At 35.7% G+C, this 27,927-nt stretch overlaps 1 protein-coding gene and 1 pseudogene across 7 annotated transcripts in view; one reads left to right on the forward strand and one right to left on the reverse strand.

Annotated features, from left to right (window-relative positions):
* Nucleotides 1-15,446, reverse strand: part of LOC141513340 (SLAM family member 9-like) — a 34,131-nt gene extending 18,685 nt beyond the window's left edge. For all 7 annotated transcript variants that reach the window (XM_074223058.1, XM_074223059.1, XM_074223057.1 and 4 more), the window contains exons 1-2: nt 15,356-15,446; nt 1,009-1,353 (exon numbers count right to left, since the gene is read on the reverse strand). In XM_074223058.1, the coding sequence (XP_074079159.1) occupies nt 1,009-1,353; nt 15,356-15,410 (400 nt within the window). In that variant the 5' untranslated portion in view covers nt 15,411-15,446. The remainder of the gene's footprint in view (nt 1-1,008; nt 1,354-15,355) is intronic.
* A 6,390-nt stretch (nt 15,447-21,836) lies between these two features.
* Nucleotides 21,837-27,927, forward strand: part of LOC141511987 (receptor expression-enhancing protein 6 pseudogene) — a 29,625-nt pseudogene continuing 23,534 nt past the window's right edge.

Genomic DNA, 27,927 nt, shown 5'->3' on the forward strand with positions numbered 1-27,927 from the left:
TCTTCTTCAAAAAAGAAGGACTTCCTTTGACACAAACAAAAAATGTGCGAGGAGTGTGACAGGTACTGGTTTCTCAGGTTCCATTTGTGAGAGGCTAGGGATTGGCATTACATATGTGGAACAGAAAGTGATAGTGCCAAAGGAGTCATATTTTCCTCCAACCATTCTAGGAAACTATCTGTTGTAGGTATCTGTTGATCAGAAAAGTATGGAAGAAGGACAGTTATTCATAGTGGCACCCTGCTCTAGGGGCAAATAAAAGAATACTACTACTTTAAAGTTTAAGATGTCCCATCATAAGAGAAATCATTTTCCTTATATACACATGGAATTCTAGTATTTTAGAGATAAATCTGAAGAATTCCTAGTCCAACATCTCATCCAATTCAAAGACTTGCTCTACATCATTTCTGGTAATTATTCATCTGACCTCTGTTGGAACACATCAAAACACAAGAAGGCCCAGAACCTCACAAAGCAGTCCATTACAATTTGGAACAGTTTTAATTGTTAGAATTGTTATAAATACATTATATCATTATAACTCATAAAATAGCAGAGTTAGGGAAGAGATCTTAGAGGGTATTTAAATCCATTCCCTCATTCGACATATTGGAAACTGGGGTCACAAAAGGTGAAGTGACTTGTCTATAATTTCATAAATGTTAAGGGACATTGTCAAGATTTAAACTGGGGTTGTCTGATTGCAAACCCCGGATTCTTTTTATTGTGCCACATGCTGAGACCAAGTTCTGCTTTCATTTAACATTTATTATACTTAGAGTCAGTATATAGCATGGACCTTTATGATAAGATTTGACTATATTACTCCTAGGCATAACTTACACTCAGGCAGAATAGCCTTTAAATTAGTCTTTAAATTTAACCTGTACTCTGGAGTGAAGGAAGAAATCAGTTTTTCCAAGTCAGACAGGAAGCCACATAAGTACCCTATGTCTCCAGTGTAGTGGTGTATGAAAAGAGACTGAGATAGAATTTAATGCTGACCATGGATGAGGAGGGTGAACAACTTTCTAATGGGTTCAGAGATATTTGCTATAGTTATTTCTGCCATATAGGAGCCAGCATCCTCCATCTTCAGCTGATTGATCTTCAGAGAGTAATGGTTTTGGCTGAGAAAGTTCATTCGCCCCATGTACTGAGGATTTGTTATCATTACATTGGATGATTCTCCTTCTTTTCCTATCTGTATGGTTGCAATAGACCTTTGGGAACTCCAGAGAATAAATGAAATCTGCTTTTCTTTTGGGATTTCCAGTGAGAGAATAACAGACTCCCCTAGGATTCCAGTCTCCATTTTAGGGACTGAGTCTTCTCCAGAAGCACTTGACTCTGCAAATATATAAAAAAAGACTACAGTTAATAACTTTCCCTTCACTCTTCCCACTCCTAAATCAGTTTAGAGTCTAGAAGAGCCCTAGTGACATTCCCTTAGAAGTGCCCTCTTCTAAACACTTTTTGAAAGCAGTCACTTCTAAAGACCTTTCATTTCTTGGTTTTTCACATGAGATACAGTCATTGTAGCCAGATAATTTCAGGCTTCCATTTTCTGGTCTTACCCCATGTCTAGTTAAAGAACTCAACACTCAAAAAAAGTTTGGCTCCTATTTTTGGTCACAGACAGGTATTGTAGGTGGAGAGGGGAGAAACTAAGGGTTAGCTCTCCCTGTCACCATGTAGGGTTACTCCAAGACTAAAATTTTCTATCATATTCCCCCAGAAAATAAGCCCTAGCATGATTTTTCAGGATATTCATAATATAAACACTATACTCAAAATAAACTCCAGTTAAGATTGTCGGTCAACCAGACTTATTTAGTAGATCTATTGCAACTCACAATGGATGTGTTGAATTATAAAATAATAATAATAATATATAATTCAATGAATAAATATTATTGACATTAATATTTAAAATAAATAATTTTAATTATAATTGGGAATTTGTACATATCCAAGTGGGTACCTTCAAACAAGAGGTAAATCTTTATTAACAGATGAACTGAAAACTTTTTGGTGGGGCAGCTAGGTGGCACAGTACAGCCTGGGAGTCAGGAGTACCTGAGTTCAAATATGGCCCCAGACACTTAATAATTACCTAGCTGTGTGGCCTTGGGAAAGCCACTTAACCCCATTGCCTTGCAAAAACAAAACAACTTATTGCTGAATGATCAATTGGAGTACAGACACAAATGTGAATAATGTGTGCTCTTGATAACATTGGGATAGAAATAAAGCCCCACCTCTAATCATCACTAAGGTTAAGAAAGATAAGATTGAATGTGTTTCAGGCATTTATTATTGAAAGTGAAAAAGCCTTGTGCTCTCAAACAATTATAAGGAAATCAATGTCATGTTGCCACTTGTTTTGCAAGATGGCCAAAGAGGTCTACTAATTTGGGATTCAACCAGTATTCATCACACTAAAGACATGAAGAACTTTCTAACAGAGAGAATAAATCAAATGATTCCCATTCCCACAGGAATGACTGATTAACTCTCAACTATAGACATTTCAATAAACAAGCCATTAAAGGGTCATATGTGCATAGAAATCAATGACTACATTGAAAATAGAATGAAGAGAAATCAGCATGGAAACTTTGTGAAGCCTGGCTTGGATTAGGTTGTGACTTGGGTGAAGAATTCATGAAATAAAATCATTGATAATTGTCTTGCTAATGTACTATGAACAGGCTACATAGACAAGAGGTGTTCTTTTAATACTCTTCCATCTTAGTAGAGAAATGGAAGACTCCTGGAATGGAATACTGCATATGTTGTCAGATATTTGTTTGTTTAATTATTTTATCTGTTACAAGGGAGGGTTAAGTAGGGAGAAGTTGTTTGAAAAATGGCTATATTTTAAAGATGAAAGTCTGCAATAAAGCCAAGATTTTAAAAAGAAATGACATTGGCAAATTGGAGAAGGTACAGGAGAGAATAAACAAAAATGTCTAGGAGACCAGAGATCATGACATGTGAGGACTGGTTGAAAGAGTTAAGAATTGTAGAAGAGAAAACAGGAGAGAAATAAAGCAATCTTTAATTATTTAAAGGGAATGTCAGGAACTGGAAAGAGATTTGTTTACTCTGAGACCAGAGGATAAAATTAGGTGCAGTGAATAGATGTTGCAGAAAAGCAAATTTGTATATAATTTAATGAAATATTTGTTATCAAAAAAGACTTCTTGGAGGAGATGGCATTTGAGTTAGGTTTTATTGATCTCTATATTTTCAAAGTACCTTATAGTTTCCAAAACACTTTCACCTGGCATCTCATTTGAACTCCAATAGCAAACCCACATTATCAGGATAGTATTGCCTTCATTATAATGAAAAGAAAAATGATCATACTTATTAAATGATAGGATTGGTAATAGAATTCAAGACTTCTAATAGGTTGATTACAGTATAATATCAGCCTAATATTGTTTGGGACCTAGTTGAAAAAGTGGGTTAACCCAGTCTTATCCTCTGATTCTTGTGATCTGAAATTCCCAGAAATCTGAGATCCTTTTATTCTCCATTATTACAAATTTTAAAGGTAAATATAAAAGAAAAAATTTTCCCTTAATAATCTCAGAAAGGCTGGTGTATCTTCCCCAATCCAGTCCTGGTAAATTCCTAGTACATGTAGCATCTATCTATTGTGAATTTAAAAAGATAAGGGGGAATATTAATTATTTAAGAGTGGGCTGACCAACTCTATGCCAATAAATTTGACCATCTAAGTGAAATGGATGAATATTTACAAGTTGCCCTGGTTAAATGAAGAGGAGATTAAATACCTAAACAAACCTATCTTAGGAAAAGAAATTCATCAAGCCATCATTGAACTCCCTAAGAAAAAATCTTCAGTGCAGATGGATTCACAAGTGAATTCTATCAAACATTTAAGAAACAATTGGTTCCAATTCTATATAAACTCTTTGGAAAAATAGGGGAAGATGGAACTCTGCTTAACTCTTTCTATGACACCAATATGGTGCTGATACCTAAACCAGGAAGAGTTAAAACAGAGAATGAAAATTATACACCTATCTCCCTGATGAATATAGATGCAAAAATCTTAAATAAAATCTTAGCAAAATGATTACAACAAGTTATCATTAGGATAATACATTTTGACCAAGTAGGATTCATGCCAGGAATGCAGGGTTGGTTCAATATTAGGAAAACTGTTAGTATAATTAATTACATCAACAACAAAGCTATCAGAAATTATATGATCATAACAATAGATGCTGAAAAAGCTTTTGACAAAATACAGCACCCATTCTTTCTAAAAACACTAGAGTGTAGGAATAAATGGACTGTTTCTTAGAGTAATTAGCAGTATCTATCTGAAACCATCAACAAGCATTATATTCAATGGGGAGAGGCTAGAGGCATTCCCAATAAGATCAGGGGTGAAACAAGGATGCCAATTAGCACCACTACTATTCAATATTGTATTAGAAATGTTAGCTTCAGCAATTAGAGAAAAAAAGAACTTGAAGGAATTAGAATTGGGAAGGAAGAGGCAAAACTCTCACTCTTCGCAGATGACATGATGGTATGCCTAGAGAATCCCAAGAAATCATCCAAAAAACTACTGGAAACAATTAGCAATTTAAGCAAAGTTGCAGGATATAAAATAAACCCTCATAAATCCTCAAGTTTTCTATATATGACTTGCAAGACACAGCAGGAAGAGCTAGAAAGAGAAATCCCACTCAAAGTAACCTTGGAAAATATAAAATGCCTGGGAATCTTTTTGCCAAGGCAGACTCAGAAACTTTTTGAAAACAATTATAAAACACTTCTCACACAAATAAAATCAGATTTAAATAACTGGGTAAACATCAACTGCTCATAGATAGGTAGAGCTAATATAATAAAAATGACAATTCTATCAAAATTAAACTACCTGTTTAGTGCCCTACCAATCAAAATTCCAAAAAATTACTTTAATGAGTTAGAAAAAGTTGTAAGTAAATTCATATGGAGAAATAAAAAGTCAAGAATTTCCAGGGATTCAATGAAAAAAAGTGCAAAAGAAGGGGGCTTAGTCCTATCTTATCTAAAATTGTATTATAAAACATCAGTCATCAAAACTGTCTGGTATTGGCTAAGAATAGAGTGGTGGATCAGGGGGAATAGACTAAATTCAATAGCAGGAAATGATTATAGTAATCTGCTATTTGATAAACCCAAAGAGTCCAACTATTGGGATAAAAACTCTCTCTGGGAAAATTGGAAGTTAGTATGGAAGAAACTTAGATTAGACCAACACCTCACACCCTATACCAAAATAAGAGCCAAATGGATACAGGATTTAGACATAAAAAACAATACTATAAGCAAATTAGAAGATCAAGGACTAGTTTACCTGTCAAATCTATGGAAAGGGAAGCAGTTATGACTAAGGAAGAGATGGAGAACATTACTAAAAACAAACTAGATGATTTCAATTACATTAAATTAAAAAGCTTTTGCACAAAAACCACTGTAACCAAGATCAAAAGAAATGTAGTAAACTGGGAAACAATCTTCACAACTAATGTTTCTGACAAAGGACGCATTTCTAAAATATACAGAGAACTGAGTCATCTTTTTAAAAAAAAGCCATTCCCTAATTGACAAATGGTCAAAAGATATGCAAAGGCAATTTACAGATGAGATCAAAGCAATTCATAGTCATACGAAAAGTTGCTCTAAATCATTACCTATTAGAGAAATGAAAATTAAAGCTTCTCTGAGGTACCACCTCACACCTCTCAGATTGGCCAATATGACCAGAAACGATAATGATCATTGTTGGAAGGGTTGTGGAAAATCTGGGACACTATTACATTGTTGGTGGAGCTGTGAACTCATCCAACCTTTCTGGAGAGAAATTTGGAACTACACCCAAAGGGTAATAAAAATGTGCATACCCTTTGATCCAGCAATACCACTACTGGGTCTATACCCTGAAGAGATGATGAAAAAGGGTAAAAACATCATTTGTATAAAAATATTACTAGCAGCCCTGTTTGTGGTGGCAAAGAATTGGAAATCAAGTAAATGTCCTTCAATTGGGGAATGGCTTAGCAAACTATTGCTCTATTAAAAACCAGGAGGGATGGGAATTCAGGGAAGCCTGGAGGGATTTGTATGAACTGATGCTGAGTGAGATGAGCAGAACCAGAAAAACACTGTATACCCTAACAGCAACATGGGGGTGATGATCAACCTTGAAGTACTCACTCATTTCATCAGTACAACAATCAGGGACAATTTTGGGCTGTCTGCAATGGAGAATACCATCTATATCCAGATAAAGAGTCGTGGAATTCGAACAAAGTTCAAGGACTATTTCCTTTAATTTAGGAAAAAACCTGATATCTTATTGTCTGATCTTGTTATCTCTTATACTTTATGTTTCTTCCTTAAGGATATGATTTCTCTCTCATCACACTCAATTTGGATCAATGTATAACATGGAAACAATGTAAAGACTGACAAATTACCTTCTGTGGGGGGTGGAGGGAGGGAAGTAAGATTAGGGAAATATTGTAAAACTCAAAATAAATAAAATCTTTAATGGAAAAATGAAAAAAAAGAGTGGACTGAGCCAATATAAAAAAGTGATCTTACTTAAATTAATCCACTTTTTCAGTGTGCCATCCCAATTAATTACCAAAAATTATATTATTGAGAGGAAAAAATAATAAGGAAGTTCATTTGGAAAAAACTATCAAAGGATTAATGAGAAAAATGTAAAGATCTTAAACTGAAAAGATGGCAGTTATCAAAACTATTTGGTACTGACTAAAAATAGAATTGTGAATCAGTGGAATAAGTAGAAATACAATGCACCATAGTCAATGATTAGAGTAACCTTGTGTGTGATGAATATAAACATTAAAGTTTTCAGGATAAGAATTTGTTATTTGGTAAAAATTATTGGGAAAACTGGAAATCACTGTAACAGAAACTTAATATAGACCAATGTCTTAACACCATTTATCAAGATAAGGTGAAAATGCATATATGACCCAGCTATAAAAGTTGTAAGCAAATTAGAAGAACATGGAATAAAATAACTATAAGATTTATGAATAGGAGAAGAATTTTATGAACAAACAAGAAATAGAGAGCATGGTCAGATACAAAATGGATAATTGTGATTACATTAAATTAAAAAGAAGATTTTTTCCAAATAAAAATTGATTACATTAAATTAAAAATTAAATTACATTTAATTAAAATCAAATTTAAAAAGATAAAAAATGGATAATTAAGATTACATTAAATTTTAAAAATGTAGTCAAGATTAGAAGGAAAGTAGAAAATCAGGGAAGGGGATTTTGCAGACAGTTTCTCAGATAAAAGTCTCATATCTAAGATATATATATAGAGTACTTTGTTAAATTTATAAGAATATGGGATTATGGCAAAATTACAAAACTCTGCTTATCCTTTGACCCAGCAATACTATTGTTAGGTCTGTTTCCCAAGGTGATTAGGGAAGAAAGAAAAGAACCTGTATGTTCTAAACTATTTATAGCAGCTCTCTTTGTGGTGGCAAAGAACTGGAAATTGAGGGGATGCCTATCAGATGAGGAATGACTGAATGAATTGTGGTATATGATTATGATGGAATACTACTGTGCTATAAGAAATGATGAGCAGATTGATTTTTAGGAAAACATGAAAAGGCTTAATAAAGTAATGAAGAATAAAATGAACGAAATCAAGAGAACATTGTATACAGTAACAGCAATATTGTTTAAAGAATAAACATGCATGACTTAAACTATTCTCAGTTATACAAATATTCAAATCAACAACAAAGAACCTAGGAAGAAAGATGTCATCCACTTCCAAAGAAGAACTGATATATCCAACTGTATATTGTGTAGCTTCATACACACACACACACACACACACACAAACACTAAAAAGTGGATAGAGCAACAGTCCTGGAGTCAGGAGGATCTGAATACAAAGCTGTCCTCAGACACAAGGTCCTGTGTGACCTTGGGCAAGTCACTTAACCCCATTGCCTTAAATAAAATTTGAAAAAAACTCTTCCATCAGATGGGTAGAAAGGATTGGGGTGGGGTTGGAGATAAGAAGGAGAAAAAAATTGCCCTGTACAGATAAATTTTGTGAGAGATGACAATGGACAAAAATCTTAAACCTCTGTCCCTGACCTGTGCCCTTAATCAGTCTCTAAATGAATAAACATTTATTAGGCACCAACAATGTGCTAGGTATTATGCTAAATGTTGGGGATACATATGGGGTGAAAGATTGTCCTTGTCCTTGAAGAACTCACAATCTAATAGGGTAGAGAACAAGCAAACAAATATGTTTGCCTAATAATCTCTTCTACCATACCATACTTAGTGGGAAACAATAAGAAAGGATTCATATAGTATCAGGGTAAATTTCCAACAGTTTAGGGAAACCTGACTTGCAAGGCCCTCCTCTCTCTGCTTTCTTATTTATGCATTTACTCACCATTTCCCCCACACCTGAAAATGTAGGAACTTTTGGGTAGTTCTTTAGTTCTCCATGTTAAAGGGAACTGAATGGAAGCAGTCAAATCATAATAGAATTTGGGAAGGGGAGCAGGAGTCAGGTTCCCTGCTTCTTTTCAGTTCCATTTTGTTAATCATTACAAAACCTTGGGTTTTTCAGATGCTGAATTTGTATATATGTTATGTAATCTCACCAATGTCACAGGAAGCTGGGACTTCTCTAAAATACAATAAAGGATTCTTGATATGTGGGACACTTGTGTTGGGTAAGTTAAAATAATAAGAAGACCTGGAGTTTTTCATCCTGTCACATATCTTTATCCATTTCAGTCAATACATCAGCCAATAACCATTAAAAGCTGAGAGAATTATGGCAACTGGGTGAATCATACTGATTCCATCTTGTGACTCAATTCTGGAAAAGCAACAGGATTAGACTATTTCTTTAAGAACAATACACATATATTGAATTCCAGATGTACCTAGCATGGAAATTCCTGCTGTGTGTGTGTGTGTGTGTGTGTGTGTGTGTGTGTGTGTGTGTGTGTGTGTGTATTTTTTTTTTAGGTTTTTGCAAGGCAAATGGGGTAAAGTAGCTTGCTCCAGGTCACACAGCTAGGTAATTATTAAGTGTCTGAGGCTGGACTTGAACTCAGGTACTCCTGACTCCAGGGCCGGTGCTTTATCCACTGCACCACCTAGCCACCCCTTGAATATACTTTTGAATTATTCCCAGAGTTGGATTTAAGAATTTTACATATAAAATTTCACTCATAATTGTAAAGGAAATGAAATTATTTTCCCATTTTAAAAGATAGGATTCATTTTATGAGTTAGGTCTACACAAATTTTTAAAAGATTCTTAAATTGGGTACAGAATTTAGGTAAAAATAGAAACAGCAAGTGAGAAGTAAAAGTTAAATCTCAAGAGAATTATTTGATGTTCTTCTTTTATTAATAAATAGGATTTGCTCCACAAGGTTTGAACTGTTTTTTATCATATGAACTAGTATTTGGAAAACCAAATTTAAGATATTGTACTAAATTGTATTAAGTCTCATTACTGGTAGATTTTAGCAGAATTGTCTAGGAATTTGTACAGGTGGTTCAGAACCAGAGAAACAGCCTAGCTGTCCTGAGAATAAGGGCTATGCCAGAATTTTCAAGAGAAGATATTTCCAAGGACCAGATGACTACATGAGACATGTATGATTCAAGATGTGTTTAATGGACTTTGGGAATGGGTTACAAGGATACAAGGAGACTATGTTATTTAATGTCAATGATCATCATTGCTTTGGTCTGTTGTTTATAGTGTTTATATTGGGTTTTCTTGATTACTTTGGCAGCATATAAATCTACCTTCTCAAAACTAGTCTATTGTGGACCCTCTAAATAGTTTGATCTGTAGCTTGACCAAATAATACTTATTAAAATATATGAAAAATTTCATAAATTTTGACTTGTAGCTGGTCCTTAGGAATTGAAGAAATTCTGAGAATTGAATGAACTACACTGAATTCATCTTTTGATTCAATTCTGGAGCAAGGTCAGCATCCCTTTCTGTTCAATTATGGGTGTAGTTCTATCATTGTCTTGTGAAAAAAATTTGTTCATTTATGGAAATTCTGAAAAAGCTTTTGTAGCATTGTTTGAACTTATGCCTGCATAGCTGGGAAGCTGGAACACCTCTCCTTATTAGACCCTTAATTAAAGATCTAGATTGTGCTGATGAGAAACCCAATCAAATATGGTAGATGCAGAGTTTCTCACAATTATACATCTGAAACAATCCATTGGTCTTATCTGAAAACTAATTGTTAATAAGTTGTTTCTAAGTTCCTTTGGTTGAATAAGAAACACTTGGATGGGGGACATCTCTATTTTTCTGATTTTAGCCAATTGTATCTGTTTGCTCTCCCCCTCCCAATTTGAAAAGTCTCTATTCTCTCCTCTAATTAGAAATTGGATCACTTAATTTTGCATACTGGTTTATAGTCTGTTAATTGTTTCTTTTGAATTTGTAAAAATCTGTTTGGCCTTTGATCTGGGATCTAATGCCAAAGCTGAAGGGGCCTGATATTGATTTGTTATATAATTAGTATGCATTGCTTAATAAATCGATATTTATTTACAAACATATTTGCTATTCATTATCAAACAAGACTTGGACCTTTGTTTCCTTAGTCATTTCAATAAATTCACTCACCATAGTTCTACTATGTGATAGGCACTGTGCTAAAAACTGAGGATTTAAAAAGAGTCAAAAGACAATCTAGCTTCAAGGAATTCACAATCTAATGGGGGAGAAGATTAACCAATAAATATGTTTGCTATGTGGAGCAAATAAACCAACTAATATAGGATAAACAGGACACAATTAGGGGAAGGAAGACACTAGAATTAAGAGGGATTGAGAAACATTTCTTATAGAAGATGAGATTTTAGTTGAGACTTGAAGGAATCCAGGGCAGCTGGTAGGTGGAGATGAGAAGGGAGGGAATTACATAAATGGAATATAGTCAGAGAAAATGCCCAGAGCTGAGAGAGAAAGTGTCTTGTACAGTTACTTTATGGTAAAGGTCTTGCTCCCTAACCCCTTACACATATGTGCACCCCTACTGAGCAATTGTGGTTAACAGTTCTACTCCCCTCATCCTGAGAGACCACAGAGACTATTCTCCTCCCTTCCCTTTGAACATATTTTTGTATAAAGGGCACTAGATTTCAAACATTACATGGAACACTTGATTAATTGTATGCTATGAAAGAATATGTAACTGTGAATAATATGTAGAAACATTGGTGCATAGTCAGATGATAAATGATGGAGACACATAGGAAATGCTAAAGTATTGACTTCTTGAAAATGTTGGTCTTACTTGTGAGTGGAAACATCCTCTTTCCATTGATTGTGTAGTCAGAACTGTCTATGTCTTTAAATGTACCTGCTAGAGACATAATAACTCTCTCTTTGTGTGGAAATTGAAGGTTTCATTCATTCACTCCCAGCAAGGCTGTTAAGCTAAGGAAGATTTAGTGAGCACCTTCTAAGACTACTGGCCCTGGGAAATGGGCTTTGGATTTAGACCTGTTTCCTTTGTCCTTTTTCAGCTTTAAGTACAGGGCCCAGAGTCCCAGACCTGAGAGCTTGAGTCATGGGAAACTTGAAACGTGAGATTTTAGGTTAGATATTTCAACTAATCCCAAAGGGAGGCCCTGCAGAAGTCAGAGTCCTAGGATACAAGCCTGAGGGTGAGTGGGAGTGGAGATATTGTGCTTTGGAATTGGATTCTGGTGGGATTAATAGGCTCATGGCAAAAGGAATTGAGCTAAATTGTGAACCTTAATTTCCTCTCTTCCTAGAGACTGTAGGGAGGATTATATCTCCAGTTGTTGGGAAGGAGGGTGAGATGTTTTATGGTCCTTCTTGCTATTCCTTCGAAATAAATATTAAATATGCTGTTGTGAAAGTAAACATGACATATAGTTAAATATAACTGGGATGTTTGGACCATTAACAGAGAACTTAAGTCAATGGAGAAGATGAAAGACCCCCCCCCCATCCCTTTTGGGTTATTAAGAAGCCTGAGATTTGGGAAGAATGGAAATGTGATGCATGGCCTTCAGGCAGTAGGGACCTAAGTACTATTATATTGAAATAGGAAAATCTAGATCTAGAAGGAAATTCTATGAAATGTCTAATTCTATTAGTAGGTGGGAATCTTCCCCTATATATTTCCTTAACTTCTCACTTGAGGAGTTTATCCCTAGGTTCCTGCTAAGACCATAAAAATGTTTTGTGAACATACGTAGCAAAGCCAGGATGACAAAATGAGCATATATAGTTATGGTTAGGACTAGGAAATCAGAAATATAGAATGTTCATTAGTATGGAATTAAAAAATCATTTACTCCTCCAGAGTTTGAGCATAAGGAAAAGGATCTATTGCATTCTGCTTAGATATCCTCACTTCATAAATCTAGTAGATGGAATGCATTTTGACCCTGACTGCTCTTGATGTTAATTTACCATTTATACCTGTTTATAATCTTATTTGGGGCAGCTAGATGGCTCAGCGACTAGAGAGCTGGAGACAGAAAGATATGAGTTCAAATCCATCCTGGACACTTATAGTTGTGTGATCCTTAGCAGGTCACTAAACCACGTTTGCCTCAATTTATCCATCTGTAAAAAGACCTGGAGAAGGAAATGGAAAACTACTCCAATATCTCTGCCAAGAAAACTTCAAATGGGGTCATGAAAAGTCAGATACAACTGAAAATTACCAAAGGACAACAAAGACACTAAATATGAAGATTATCAATGAAAAAAGACTCTATCACTTCCAGAGGTAACCCATTCTATTTTTGGTTAAGTTCTAATTCTTAGAAAGTTTTTCTTATCAACAAGCCTTCATTTATTTCTTCGCAATTTCCATTCTGTTCTCCTGTATTGGCTCCCTTTTACCATACAGAACAAGTCTTACTCACTTTCTAATTCATTCATTCACTCACTCACTCACTCACTCATTCATTCATTCATTTTCCATGACAGCTCTTCCAACACTTGCACACAACATACTAATTTCTACCTTTATATCTATGTTCAGTGTCCTTTCGCCTGGTCCCTCAGAATCACACTCACAATTTTCTCACAATGACATTCACAGCTTCAACCATTCAGTACCTGAGAATATAGTTCATTTTGACCAGGTGACTTGAATATATTAAGGGCAACTAAACATTCTCTAATTTCCTCCTTACATTATCAAATTGGATACCTCTCAGCCATTTTAAATGTCTGGTCTAAAATCCTTCTCCTTATAAGGACAACAGTAAAAAAAAAATTAAAATTGAATAGCTATGCTTTCTCTGTCTTGTTAGCTATCATCATCATTGTTGTTTAGTTGATAGAATATTAGACTTGGAGTGGGTTCAAATACAACTTCAAATGCTTATTACTTATGAGATCCTATAGCCACTAATCTCTCAGAGTTTGTTTCTTCATCTATAAACTGAAGACATATATATATGTGAATAAATAATTTAAATAAATAAATATATAAAAATAAAATAATAGAACACTGTTAATTATATTAATTTATATATGTGTATATAAATATATACTAATATTATATATATATAATAAATTAATATATTAATGATTAACTTAACTATTACCATGGTCCCATCCACCCCATGCAGCAGTCTTCTTTCATATTTTTCCAATTTATTGTTGTCAAGGTGCTTTCCTTCAGTCAACTCAAGGATTTAAGCAATGAAAACATCTTTACCTGATGAAATGGCTTGCTCAGAGTCACACAGCTAATAACAAGTAGAGCCAGTATTTGAATTACAAGTCCAATGTCCTTTCCCATTCTTCTCTAGCAAATTTTAGCTTGACATTTTATAGCACTTTTACATTTATAAGATATTCAATATCTATGATCTAACTTGATCTTCAAAACAAAGGTAGCTAAGGTTATATAGTTTAGAATAGCAGAAAGAAGATTTGGATATTATTTTCTGGGGTTTTTTTTAGGGGTTTTTTTGCAAGGCAAATGAGGTTAAGTGGCTTGCCCAAGGCCACTCAGCTAGGTAATTATTAAGTGTGTGAGGGCAGATTTGAACTCAGGTACTCCTGACTCCAGGGCCAGTGCTCTATCCACCTAGCCACCCCAGATAGTATTTTCTTGACTATTATGCTACTACTATTTTCACTGTACTGAGTCCAGGCAGTGTCAGATTGTATAAGAAAATTGGGTTTCGTTTCTAGTGGACCTCCAGAACTACACTCTGAGATCTAATGGTCTAACCAGATAATCTAACTATTCCTTCCAACATAAAAAATATACATACATACATTTCATATATATATATGTATATATACACACACACATATATATATGTATATATATATATATATTTCATTTGTCTTTCCTTGTACTTAGCTTAAGTCAATCCATCACACACTTCAGAGATCTCAGAGATAAAGAACTCCAAGTAATATTAGGTTGTTCTTTTCTCTTACATAAATAAGACAGTACTTGCAAAGAAAACAACAAAAACAACAAATAAGATATAGTTAAAGTTATGAACAAATTCTTACTATAAACTTTCAACACGTAGGCAATACAAGATTGAGAATATCACAACAAATTTTATACCATAGAGAATTCATCCTCCTAAGTCCATTTCCACCTAATCCCCATCTTTCCCATGTGGCTCAGATGACAGAGAAGACCCAAAGGCAGAGTAGAGATTCACTTCACACACTTAGCCCCATGAACATAAGACCAGAGGAACATTAAGAAGATAAGTAGAAGATAAGAGGTCATCACTGCATCCATTCTAAGCCAGCCATAATGCTATTCTTCCAGACATCCTCTAAAGACAAACTCTGGACAGAAAGCAGCCTTTGCATCCTCTGGACATGAAATCAGTGGAATTTTCCTATGATAGAATTAGAGCCTAGTTCAGATGCCTTAATAAAAAGACACGTTCTCCATCCATGAAGGATTTCTTCTAAATTACCTCCTCAGGAATAGTTGAAGTCTATAATTATTCTATTGACCACACAACAGTGTGGAGAAAAATACAAAATAAAAAAATATGGAAATCAAAGGATCCCCATAAATTGTGAGAGCCTAGAAGGCAGAAATTGTTTCGTTTTTGAGTTTTTATTCTTAATGGTATTCCTGCATTTAGTAGGCACTTTATAAAAATTTGTTAAATTTCATTGAATTGAAAACCAATTAGTCCTTATTGGATTTTTTTTGAGATGGGGTGCACAGCTGTTAGTCATTTGAACTTACCTGTAAGTTGGTGGAAGAGGAAAAACAGGAGCCACCTTTGGAGGGGAGAGGCCATCTGACTTTATTGAAGTCAAATATAAGAAAATCTTGCTGCCACCTCAACTTTAGAGAGAGATTCACTTCTTTAAATAATCACCACGTGGGAGTTGAGCATCATCACTGGGGGAGGGACAGAGGAAGGCCAGGAAGGCATAGGATGATACTTATTTACTAGAGAGTATTCTCAGATGCCCTGGAGTTGTCAAATAGAAGAGACTTTCCTAAAATAGGTTTTCTGCAACCAGCTCATATATATATACATATATATGTATATATTTATATATATATACATATGTGTATATATATATTATATGTATATATGTATATAATGTGTATATATTATATATACATATACTATAATATATATTATATAGACTACATCTTATATATGTATACATATACTATACATATATATATGTATATACTCTGGTCTATTTCTTGTTCAAAATCATTTTGATAAGTATGTTTATAGCATAATTTGAAATTTGGAGCACCATTTCCCCTTCATTCCGATTTTTAATCACTATTTCCCTTCAGATTCTAGGTCTTTTGTGTTTTCGCCAGTGTCTGAGGGCTTAATAAAAGTTTGTTGATTGATTGGTTTAATGATTAGCTCCTAGAAATGTGCAGATATCCGGAAAGGCAGAACAATTTACCTGGGAGTGAAGATAAGGAGCCACCTGCTGGCTTACAGAGATACTGCAGCATACTGAGAGCCTAGGGTAGATATGCCTTTGCACAGAAGGAAAGGACCTATCCTTATTGTTCCTCTACTTAAGTTACCTTATTAAATTTAAACAAATGTTCTTTTTTGTCAAAATCTTTTTGAACCTTAGCTGTCATTCATCTTTTCGGATTTTTAAGTCTTTTGAACATCTGATAATTATGTCATCTATACCTTATTCAAAACACTGATGCAAGTCTACAGGAGAAGTCCTTCCCATTGCCATCAATCAATAACTGATTACTATCTAACTTTGGTCATTCAACTCCATCTGAATCTATTTAATTTAAAATCCTATTTTATAGATTTATTTTGTTTCACATCATTTTAATTTCCAAATACTTTTCTTCTCTTCCCTCCCAAAAACTAACACCAGAGGTTAAAAATAGGGAGCACCCTTTACCAAGATAAGATCCAAATGGTTACAGGACATAGACATAAAAAACAATACTATAAGCAAATTAGAAGATCAAGGACTAGTCTACCTGTCAGATCTATGGAAAGGGGAACAGTTTATGACTAAGGAAGAGTTGGAGAACATCACTAAAAACCAATTAGATGATTTCGATTACATTAAATTAAAAAGTTTTTCACAGGGAAAACCAATGTAATCAAAATCAAAAGAAAAGTAGTACATTGGGAAACAATCTTTACAACTAATGATTGTGACAAAAGACTCATTTCTAAAATATACAGAGAACTGAGTCATATTTTTAAAATGAAAAGCCATTCCCCAATTGACAAATGGTCAAAGGATATGCAAAGGCAATTTACAGATGAGGAGATCAAAGCAATCCATAGTCATATGAAAAAATGCTCTAAATCATTAATTATTAGAGAAATGCAAATTAAAGCTTCGCTGAGGTACCACCTCACACCTCTCAGATTGGCCAGTATGACCAGGAAGGATAATGATCATTGTTGGAAGGGATGTGGGAAATCTGGGACACTATTACACTGTTGGTGGAGCTGTGAACTCATCCAACCCTTCTGGAGAGCTATTTGGAACTATGCCCAAAGGGCAACAAAAATGTGCATACCCTTTGATCCAGCAATACCACTACTGGGTCTATACCCTGAAGAGATGAGGAAAAAGGGTAAAAACATTACTTGTACAAAAATATTTATAGCAGCCCTGTTTGTGGTGGCAAAGAATTGGAAATCCAGTAAATGTCCTTCAATTGGGGAATGGTTTAGCAAACTGTGGTATATGTATGTCTATGTCATGGAACACTATTGTTCTATTAGAAACCAGGAGGGATGGGATTTCAGGGAAACCTGGAGGGATTTGCATGAACTGATGCTGAGTGAGATGAGCAGAACCAGAAAAACACTGTACACCCTAACAGCAACATGGGAGTGATGTTCAACCTTGAAGGACTTGCTCATTCCATCAATGCAACAATTGGGAACAATTTTTGGCTGTCTGCAAAGGAGAGTACCATCTGTATCCAGATAAGGAGCTGTGGAGTTTGAACAAAGTACAAGAACTATTCCCTTTAATTTGGAAAAAAAAATCCAGATGTCTTATGGTTTGATCTGGTTACCTCTGAGAATTCTGTTCTCTTTAAGGATATGATTTCTTTCTCATCACACCCAATTTGGTTCGAGGTACAACATGGAAACAAAGTAAAGACTGACAGAGTGCTATCTGTGGGGTGGGGGTGGAGGGAGGGAAGCAAGATTGGGGGAAAACTGTAAAACTCAAATAATATCTTTAATAAAAATTTAAAAAATAAAAATAAAAAAATAAAAATAAAAATAGGGAGCAAAAAAGTAGATCAACAAAACCAACCAACATGGATATTGTCTGTATCTGACAACAAAAGCAATATAAAATATCTATTATTTTTCAATTTGATATTTTATTTTCCCAATTATATGTTGTGAAAGTTTTTCAACATTCATCCACATGCGTATGCATATTTTTAAGTTACATAATTTCCTTCCATCCTCCCTTCCCACACCCCTCCCTTAAGTGGAGAACAGTTAAGTGAATATTGTATATACACAATTGTGGTTACAGATTAGCCATTTTCTGTATAAGGAAATAAGATTAAGGAAAAAGAAAGAAAACTTTTGGATCAACTCTGCTCCCCAGGCCCAGTATGGAGAAACTGATCTTGGACCTCAGAAATTCCAATTGAGTAAAGACCCTTCTTGATCCCAGTTGTTTTTAGTTTTTGACTAATGGTGATTAAACCCTGCTCTACAAATATTCTATAAAACCATATATAATTCAAGGATGGGATAGACATCAACTATGTAGAACAACTCTGTTTCACAAATAAGAAAACTGAGGATATGGGACAAAAAGATTGACCTAAAATCTTGTCAAAGTGACAGATTCTGAATTTAAATTAAGGTCCTCTGATTCCCAATCAAAACTTCTTTGTTGCTTTGCAATAAACTATCTGCCTCTTAGTCAGTAATTAGGTTCTAATAGGGTTATTTAAAATATGATTCTCACTGCATATATTCTGGGCATTTACCCTTAGTGGGGGGAAAAGATCTTGTTCTATTGCTTGATTAGGCTCCTTACCTTAGATTTGGTAAGGCTAAACCTCCTTCTTTTGCACTATTTTTCATTAAATCCCTGGAGATTCTTGACTTTTTTTTTCTCCATATGAATTTAATTACAATATTCTAGCTCATTAAAGTAATTTTTTGGAATTTTGATTGGTAGGGCACTAAACAAGTGGTTTAGTTGTGGTAGAATTGTCATTTTTATTATATTAACTCGATCTAGCCATGAGCAGTTGATGCTTGCCCAGTTATTTAAATTGGATTTTATTTGTGTGAGAAGTGTTTTGTAATTGTTTTCAAAAAGTCTTTGAGTCTGCCTTGGCAGGTAGACTCCCAGATATTTTATATTGTCTGAGGTTACTTTGAATGGGATTTCTCTTTCTAGCTCTTTCTGCTGTATCTTGCTAGATAAATGAGGATTTACAAGGGTTTATTTTATATCCTACAACTTTACTAAAGTTGCTAATTATTTCTAGTAGTTTTTTAGATAATTTTGGGGGTTCTCTAGGTATTTCATCATGTCATCTGCAAAGAGTGAGAGTTTTGTCTCTTCCTTCCCAATTCTAATTCCTTCAATTTCTTTTTCTGCTCTTATTGCTGAAGCTAACATTTCTAATATAATATTGAATAGTAGTGGTAATAATGGGCATCCTTGTTTCACCCCTGATCTTGTTGGAAATGCCTCTAGCTATCCCCATTGCATATGATGTTTGTTGATGGTTTCAGATAGATACTGCTTATTTTTTGATGGCCTTTCTTCATCTTCCTAGGATCTTGTGTTGGAGGGGGTGGCTCTCTTGAACAATGGGCTGGGCCCTGGGGGAGGGAGTTAATCTCCCTTTCAGCTGAGTGAACTCTGTTGCCCACACCTGTGCCTGAGGGGGTGGGCAGGGTGTTACAATTTGTTCTGGGAAGAGGCCTCTGCTGAAAGTATGGAGCTCAGGTTCCTTGCAGAGCTGGTCATTTTCTAGGCATGCTTTGTGATTCTCTGTGTTGGAATTCACCCTTCTGTCAACTGGGGTTCACCAGACCTCCTTTTCTCCCTACCAAAGATTCTGCGGCTAAAGTTGGTCCTCAGACTTGCCACTCACCAAAGCCTCTGTATCTGAGGTCAATCCTCTGACTTCTCCCAGCTGCTGTCCCTGCGCTGGCCTTCTGCTCTTCACTCCCGGTTCACCCACCATCCCCTGAGACAGACCTTGTTGGTTGGTGTTCTTCTCCTAGCTCCTCTTGGTTTTGTGGATTGAATTTCTGTTAAGAAGTTTCTTTCATGTTATTTTTGAGGGGAACCAGGAGCACTTAACATAGTGCCTGTCTTCTCTCTGCTATCTTGGCCGGAAGTCACTAAAAATTTGTTTTATTGAATCTGCTCCTATGTTTTGCTGTATACATGACATTTTTTTCTATTCTTATTTTGTGTTTAAGCTTAAAATTTACAAAATAAAAAAAGAATTATCAAACTTAAGTGTGATTTATGGTTTAATTTCAATTTGAAAGGCTGCTCCAATGAAGTGCCCCAGAGTGCTTGACTAATAACATTATTATTCTAGATATATCTTAGATAAAGACAGAGACAGCAGCTAGAAACCCAATTTATAGGCAAGACAAAATTGCAGGAATAGCTAATATATTTGTTAAAAATTGGCATCTAAAAAGGTCTTGTTAGCATAGAACATTAGTCAGATTCTAATAAGATGAAATTGAAAAGGGATAAATGTGAAGCTTTTTAAACAGTTCTAAAACTACCACCTTCCCTGGTATTAAATGGAGGAGCTATGGCTAGACAGTCATTTGTTTGAAAAAAGATCTGTAGATTTTACTGAATTGAAAGCTAAATATGAACTGAATGTGATATAAAAAGCTAATGGAATCTTAGGCTGCATTTTCTGCCTTAGTTACTTGTGCCTTCTCTCCCCCAAATTAATTTGTAATTACTTGGTCTATGATTTGTGTTTACTTATCTATTTAAATGTCATATGCAGAGTAGAATATAATCTCCTTGAGGATAAGAATCATTTCAGTCTTGTCTTTATATGGTCAGGACAAAATAAAGGTATGCTGTTCTTTGGGGTTATTTGATAGTTCCTACAATGACATTAATTAATAGCCCAACTGTCATATACTACTTTCTCCTATATTGTTCCTAAGATTAGATACTACTTAATGAATGAATGAATGATGTCAAGGTCTAGAGAAATGATAATCCTATTATATTCTACCCTGTTTGGACCCATTGCACTTAGTTCTCATTGTTACATTTTAGGAAGTACTTTGATAAGTTATGTCCTGGTGATAGTAATTAGATGGTGAAGGACCTTAGGAATACGATATATGAATATTTGTGAAAAGAATTAGGGAAGTTAAACTTCTAAGTGGAAAAATGCATAGATGTCTATGACAATTGTCTTCAAGTATTTGAAGATCTGTCAAATGAAAGATGAATTATATTTGTTCTGTGTGATCCTAGAAGATAGAATGAAGAGCAACAAATGAATGAAGGATATCAAGTGAAAAGTTTAGGCTTGATAGAAAAAAGCTTCTTACCAATTAGTGCCCAAAGTGGAATGGACTGCTTCAGTTAAAAATGAGTTCCTTCTCACTACAGGTCTTCAAGTACTAGCTAGATGATCATGTGTTAGGAAAGTTTAGAAAGCATTATTGGGGGGGTTTTTTGTTTGTTTTTTCAAGGCAATGGGGTTAAGTGGCTTGCCCAAGGCCACACAGCTAGGTAATGATTAAGTGTCTGAGGCCAGATTTGAGCTCAGGTACTCCTGACTTCAGGGCCCTTTCTCTATCCACTGCACCACCTAGCTGCCCCAGAAAGCATTATTGTTTAGGTATGAATTGAAGTTAGTCATTTTTGAGAGTTCTTCTAACTGAGATTCTGTGATAAGAAAATATGTTTTATCTTCCAGAAAAGTTAAATGGACCTAACATAAGGAGAAAGACCAGGATGGTGGGCATCATGAGGTTCAGGAAACTTGTGCCATGTTCAAAGCCTTGAAAAAGAAGATGCAAAGAAGCAGGTCAACCAAGCATGATAAAAATTCCTTGATATGTTCAGCTGAGATAACTGAGACAACTACCCTCCTCATAATTTCAGTGCAAGAGTATTTGCTTTGACTGAGGCTTGAACATGGACTTTACTATCAAGGTAAAAAATAACTACATTTAAAATCCCCACAGGGCTTTATGATCGCTGACTTCAGCGAAGACAGAAATTTACCTGCACAGAGCACACTGGCAAGAACAGTATGGGAACTAACTGCAGGTGACCGGATTTCTGGCAATACAAGTGTACTGGTCATGGCCACCAGGTTTCCCACTGATGCTGAGAATGGTTCCTTCACAGGATGCATTCTCTTCACAGGATTACATTCTCTCTTACTTGTTCCACAGAGCATTTCACATTGATGAGACAGGTACCTTTAGCATTGCTCCTAGGACCTGATGAAATTTTTAGCTTTGTCAGTTGTTCTATATGAAGGTTAAAATAAAATATTTATTGAGATGTTTTGATTGTGAACTCACCCCTGCCTAAAGATACTCAGTGATATTTTAAGACATTGTAGATTAGAACCCTGGACTTCAGAGTTTCCTTTATCACAGAGGAAAGAAAATCAGTAATACTAGACAGTCACCATTCAGTTCCAGTTGCCTAAGTCTGCAAACCCAGGGATACATAGGTGTAGAGTGTTCAGTTTGGGAACACCCTTGTCTTCACAAATAGAAGCATGTGAGGAATTTAATAGCTACGGGTTTGTCAGGTGCCATTTGGAAAGACTGGATACTTCCATTACATTTGTGGGACAGAGTCTCTAAAAGTTAGAGATAGAGAATGAAAAAAGTAGGGAATGATTCCTATCTACTAACAATTCTAGGTATTTCATAGTATTTCCTGCCTAAATCTAGATATTCCTGTCTCAAATCTCTCACTACATCAAGTATAATAATGATTAGTCAGTGCCCTACTGTCTAAAGGTCTTGTGTCACATTTCTATCTACCACTCCTGCACCTCAAGATTCTCAGTAATCCATAAGGAGTTTCTGGGTGTGGATCTTTCATCTTTGCCATTGACTCATTCCCCCGATATTAAACACCTTGGCACCCCAGTTTCATTTAACTACATGTCATATTAGCTTTTATGAAGGCACATTTAAATTTTACTTCAAATGTATACCAAAAAGTAACATAAAAATATCTCATCCTCCTTCTCAATACTTCCCCAATATAATTCTCTCTAGCTCAGTCTCTAGGAAGAGAGTAACTTTAGGTACACAGTTTAACTCCTTGTACCATAAACCCATTAGTCCCACCAGGATTTGAGTTTAAACCAACATATCTCCTCTTCCACTAACCCTCAGGTTTATATACTATGACCCTGGCTTCTCCAAGGTCTCCCTTTGAATAAGCTGCAACATCTAGTTTAGAATCTTGTGCTACAAGTTTCCCATGTCTCAAGTTCTCTTATCTAGGAATCTAGCCCTTGTACTTACAGTTTAAAAAGGTACAAATGAAATGGGCCTAAACCCAAAGTCCATTTCCCAAGGCTAGCAGGCTTAGAAGGTGCTCACTAAATCTTCTTTAGCTTGAAAGCATGGTACCCTTGCTGTGAATGAAGGAGACCTTCAATCTTGATTCCCTCACAAAGAGCCCCCATCAAGAATATTTAAAGACACTCACAGCTCTGAATACACAGCCAAATGAAAGAGGCTGTTACCACCCACAAGTAATACCAATATCTTCTCTAAGAAGCAGATCCCTTGGCATCTTCATCTTCTATCATTTGATTATGCACCAGTGTTCTTTTACATTATTTATATTTACATATTCTTTCATAGTCATACAACTAAGCAAGTGTTACATATGGTGTTTGAAATCCAGTGCTCTTTTTATGAGAATGTGTTCAAAGGGAAGTCAAGAGATCAACCCTGTGTGGTTAGCAGTTCTGCTCAGAATGAGAGGAGTAGAACTGTTAACCACACTTGCTCAGTAGGGGTGTGTGTGTGTGTGTGTGTGTGTGTGTGTGTGTGTGTGTGTGTGTGTGTGTGTGTGTGTGTGTGTGTTAGGGATTAGGGAGCAAGACCTTGACTATAAAGTAACTGTAAAAGATGCTTTTTTTCTCAGCTCTGGGCATTTTCTAAGTCTGTTTTCCATTTCTGTAATTCTCTCCCTCCTCCTTTCTATCTACTAATTTCCTTGGATTCCTTCAAGTCTTAACTAAAATCTCATCTTCTATAAGAAGCCATTTACAAACCATCTTAATTCTAGTGCCCAATTTATCTTGTATAGAGTTTGTTTGCTACATATAGCAAATCTATTTGTTGTCTACTTCTCTCCCCCATTTGATTGTGAGCTTCTTGAGGGCAGGGATTGGCTTTTGTACCCTAGCTGTTTAGTATAGTGCCTGTAAAATAGTAAGTACTGTGGTGCATGGATTGATTGAAATGACTGAGGAAATAAAGGTTCAAGCTTCCAAGCATATCGATTAATTCAATGAGAAAGATTCATGAGTCATTCTAAAAAAGATAAAACAATTTTTTTTTCAAGGGAAAGACTTCTTTATTTATGATAATATGGTGAATCTGGATTGATCCTTCATATTTTCTATATAATGTGAACCTGGCAATTACTTTGGTTGTTTTTATTTTATCATAGGTATCTGTGATTAAGTGAAGAATGTTTTTTTGTATCAGTGGTAGTTCAGTGGTAGCTATGTTTAATTATTCATGACTCCATTGGAGGATTTCATAGCAAAAATAACATCATTTTTTAAGTTCAGTCATAACTAAATTCTTTTATTATAGTGGAAGGTGAACTCTGAATAATGGAGAATTCAACTATAAAGAAAATAAATTACTCCTCTCATAGCAGAGAAATGGAAGACTACTGAAATGGAACATTGCATATGTTGTCACATATATTCTCTGTTGCTATTATTATTGGTTAATTGTTGCTATATTATTGCTTAATTGTTTGGGTTTTTTTCCTGTTACAGGGTTTGGTATGGAGGAATTGGGTGGAAAATGGCTATGATTTTAAGATGGAAATCTTCAATAAAGCACAGGTTTTAAAAGAAATGACACTGGCAAGTTAGAAAATGTCTAGGAGAGAGTAACCCAAAATGTTTAAGGGAGCAGAGATCATATGATATGAGAATTGGTTGAAAAAACTGAAAACTATAGAAGAGAAAACAGGAGGGAAATATAGCAGTCTCTAAATATTTAAAGGGATGTCATGTAGAAGCAGGAAAGTGAGATCTGTGTGTTCAGAGAACAGAAGATAGAACTTGGTGCAATGAATAGAAGTTGTAGAGAAGTAAATCTATATAGAATTTTAAAAAATACTTTAAGGAAAAGTCTTCCATCAAATGAGTAGAGAGGATTGGGGTTGGAGTAGGAGATGGGAAGGAGGAAAAACTACCCTATTCCAAGTCTTATTCTTGATGATTTAATCATCAGTATGGCTTTTTCACCCAGGCCTTCAATTATACTCCTCCCAGAACCCCAAAACTTTGGTTTCCCTGAAGTTGCCTGGAGGGTCTTGGAATAATGTCTCTGGATCACAAGTCAGCATCACTACAACAGTACCTGATCATCTTCCTACCTCTGACTTTCATTTTTGATTAATGAAGAATTCTCGGCAAATGCTTTTGCTCTGGTCCTCCTCACCTCTAATGACACAATATGAATGCTCCCTGCCATCCTTCTTAATCATGGCCCCAGCTACAAAACCCAACAAGAATTGGTTCATATTCCATTATTCCTAAAGGATTTTCAGGTGTTTCAGACTTGTCTTTAATACTCTAATTTAAGGGTCTTTAGAAGAGACCCATGGACTTCTGGAGTAGAGCCAAGTTAGTGGCACAAAGCTAGGAAGCTCCTAGTTTTTCCTCTTAAATGAAGCTTCTACACATATCTTAAAGCTAGAGATTTCACAAAAAAATAGCTAAATAACTTCTCAATTCAAGATGTCATGGAAGTACTTCAGTAAAAGTCTGTCTCTTATGGGAAAAGGGGAAGTATAGCCATAGGTAAGAGTACAGGAAAACCAGCCACAGTGCAGCTCAGATCCCAGCTCAGCAAGCCAGCAGTGAGGGTCCCTACCCCTGCTCAGAAGACAAAATCCAAACCCTGGGAATGTTGGTGGAACAGCACAAACTTAGTTGGGAAGAAACCTCCATGTAAACAACACCTTGGCATAAAGGAGGCTACAATCCTCTGCACAGGCAACATTTTGCCAGGGACCAGAACCCAGTCGAAGCACAAACATTTTGGGACTATATTCCTTGTACTCCAGAGTTCAACTATCAAAATGGGCAAAAAATAAAAATAAAAACAGTGCTAACCATAGAAAGCTACTATTCTGATAAGAGATTTGGTCATGGAGACAGCTAGGTGTTGCAGTGGATAGAACACCTGCCCTGGAGTCAGGAGGACCTAAGTTTAAATCTGGCCTCAGACACTTAATAATTACCTAGCTGTGTGACCTTGGGCAAGCCACTTAACCCCATTTGCCTAGCAAAACAACAACAACAACAACAAAAGATTTGGCCAGTGTTACCTGTAATCATTTACAGCAAGAGTTGTGGTTGTGGTGGTGGTGGTGGTAGTTGTTTGTGGAGCAAGGAGATTAAGCGATTTGCCTCACATTGTATCAAGTATCTGAGGTCTGATTTGAACTCAAATCCTCCTGACTCCAGGGCCAGTGCTCTATCCATTGTGCCAGCTATCTACCCTTGCCCACTAAAATGAAATGCCACTTCATCAGTGCCTATGCTTCAACCATGACAAACCCTTATTAAATCAAAGAAAAATTTTTTTGAAGACCTGGAGACCCTTATCATCAATGTACCAAAAAGAGGATAAGCTTATAATTTAATGCTAGATGTAGCAGGGAGTCCCTGGGAGGAATGGAATTGGAAAAAGCGATAGCAATGGATACCTACTACTGAGGACTTGGGCATTTCATGAGTTTCTCATCAAAACACTATCTTCCATTTACCCAAATGCAATAAAACTTCTTGGATGAACCCTTGTAGCAAACATCGGCATCTAATAGATCTTGTGATTATAAGGAGAAGAGAAAGACAGGATGTGAAAGTGACAAAGGCAATGTGCAGTGCAGTATGCTGGACTGATCATAGACTTATAGACTCATCCTCTCCAAGCTAAATATTCAAATTCAATCAAAGTGGGGTCCCAAGCAAAATGACTACAAGAAGAATTATTGTAAAGAGATTAGAGTGTTCCTCTGAGCAGGAACAGTTTGTTGCTAACTTAGAGGGAAAACTGAGCCAACACACAGTTGACAACAGTGGAGCAGAAAAGGAGCAAACACCTTTCAGAGATCTGATGTACAGCACTGTATTTGCTCATCTGGGCCAGAACAAACACAAACACCACTACTAATCTGATGAACATGATAGAGAAATACAGAAGCTACTAAATGAAAAATGAGTACTCCATGGGGTTTTCCAGCAGGATATTTCATCCATTTCTAAGAAGACAACATTTAATTCTATCAAGAGTAAAGTATAAGTGAAGCTAAGGAAGATACAAGACTCTTGGCTCAGTAAGATGGCAGAAGAAATTCAGTTTTATGCAGATTGTAACAAACTAAGGAACTTTTATGTTGCCTTGAAGGCTATTTATGGGTCAAAGACCAATGGTGTATCTCAACTGCTTAGTGCTGATGGATCCATATTGATCAACGATAAGGGATATGGTCCTAGAGAGATGGGCTGAAAATTCCATATATTCTTTTTTTTTAAGGTTTTTTGCAAGGCCACACAGCTAGTTAATTATTAAGTGTCTGAAGTCAAATTTGAACTCAGGTACTCCTGATTTCAGAGACAGTGCTCTATCCACTGCATCACCTAGCCACCCCTAATTCCACCTAGCCACCCCTAATAGTATTCTTTTTTAATTAGTTAATTTATTTATTCTTATTTTGTACAAATAATGTTTTTATACATTAATAAAATATTCTTGTTTAAGAGTAAACATAATACCCCCTCTCCGTCAAAAAATACAGACCCGCATGAGCAATAAAGTAAAGGGAAGAAAAAAATTAAAATTAAAATTGAAAAAATAATAGTAATAATTTTAGATATGTCCATGTGGTGCAGTGGACAGAGCACCAGCCCTGGAGCCAGGAGCACCCAAGCCCAAATCCAGCCCCAGACACCCAACAATCACCCAGCAGTGTGACCCCATGCAAGCCACCCCAACTCCATTGCCCTGCAAAAACAAAAAAACCCCCAACCCCAAATAGTAATAA

Source organism: Macrotis lagotis, chromosome 2 (assembly GCF_037893015.1).
Source record: "Macrotis lagotis isolate mMagLag1 chromosome 2, bilby.v1.9.chrom.fasta, whole genome shotgun sequence".
Taxonomy (NCBI): Eukaryota; Metazoa; Chordata; class Mammalia; order Peramelemorphia; family Peramelidae; genus Macrotis; species Macrotis lagotis.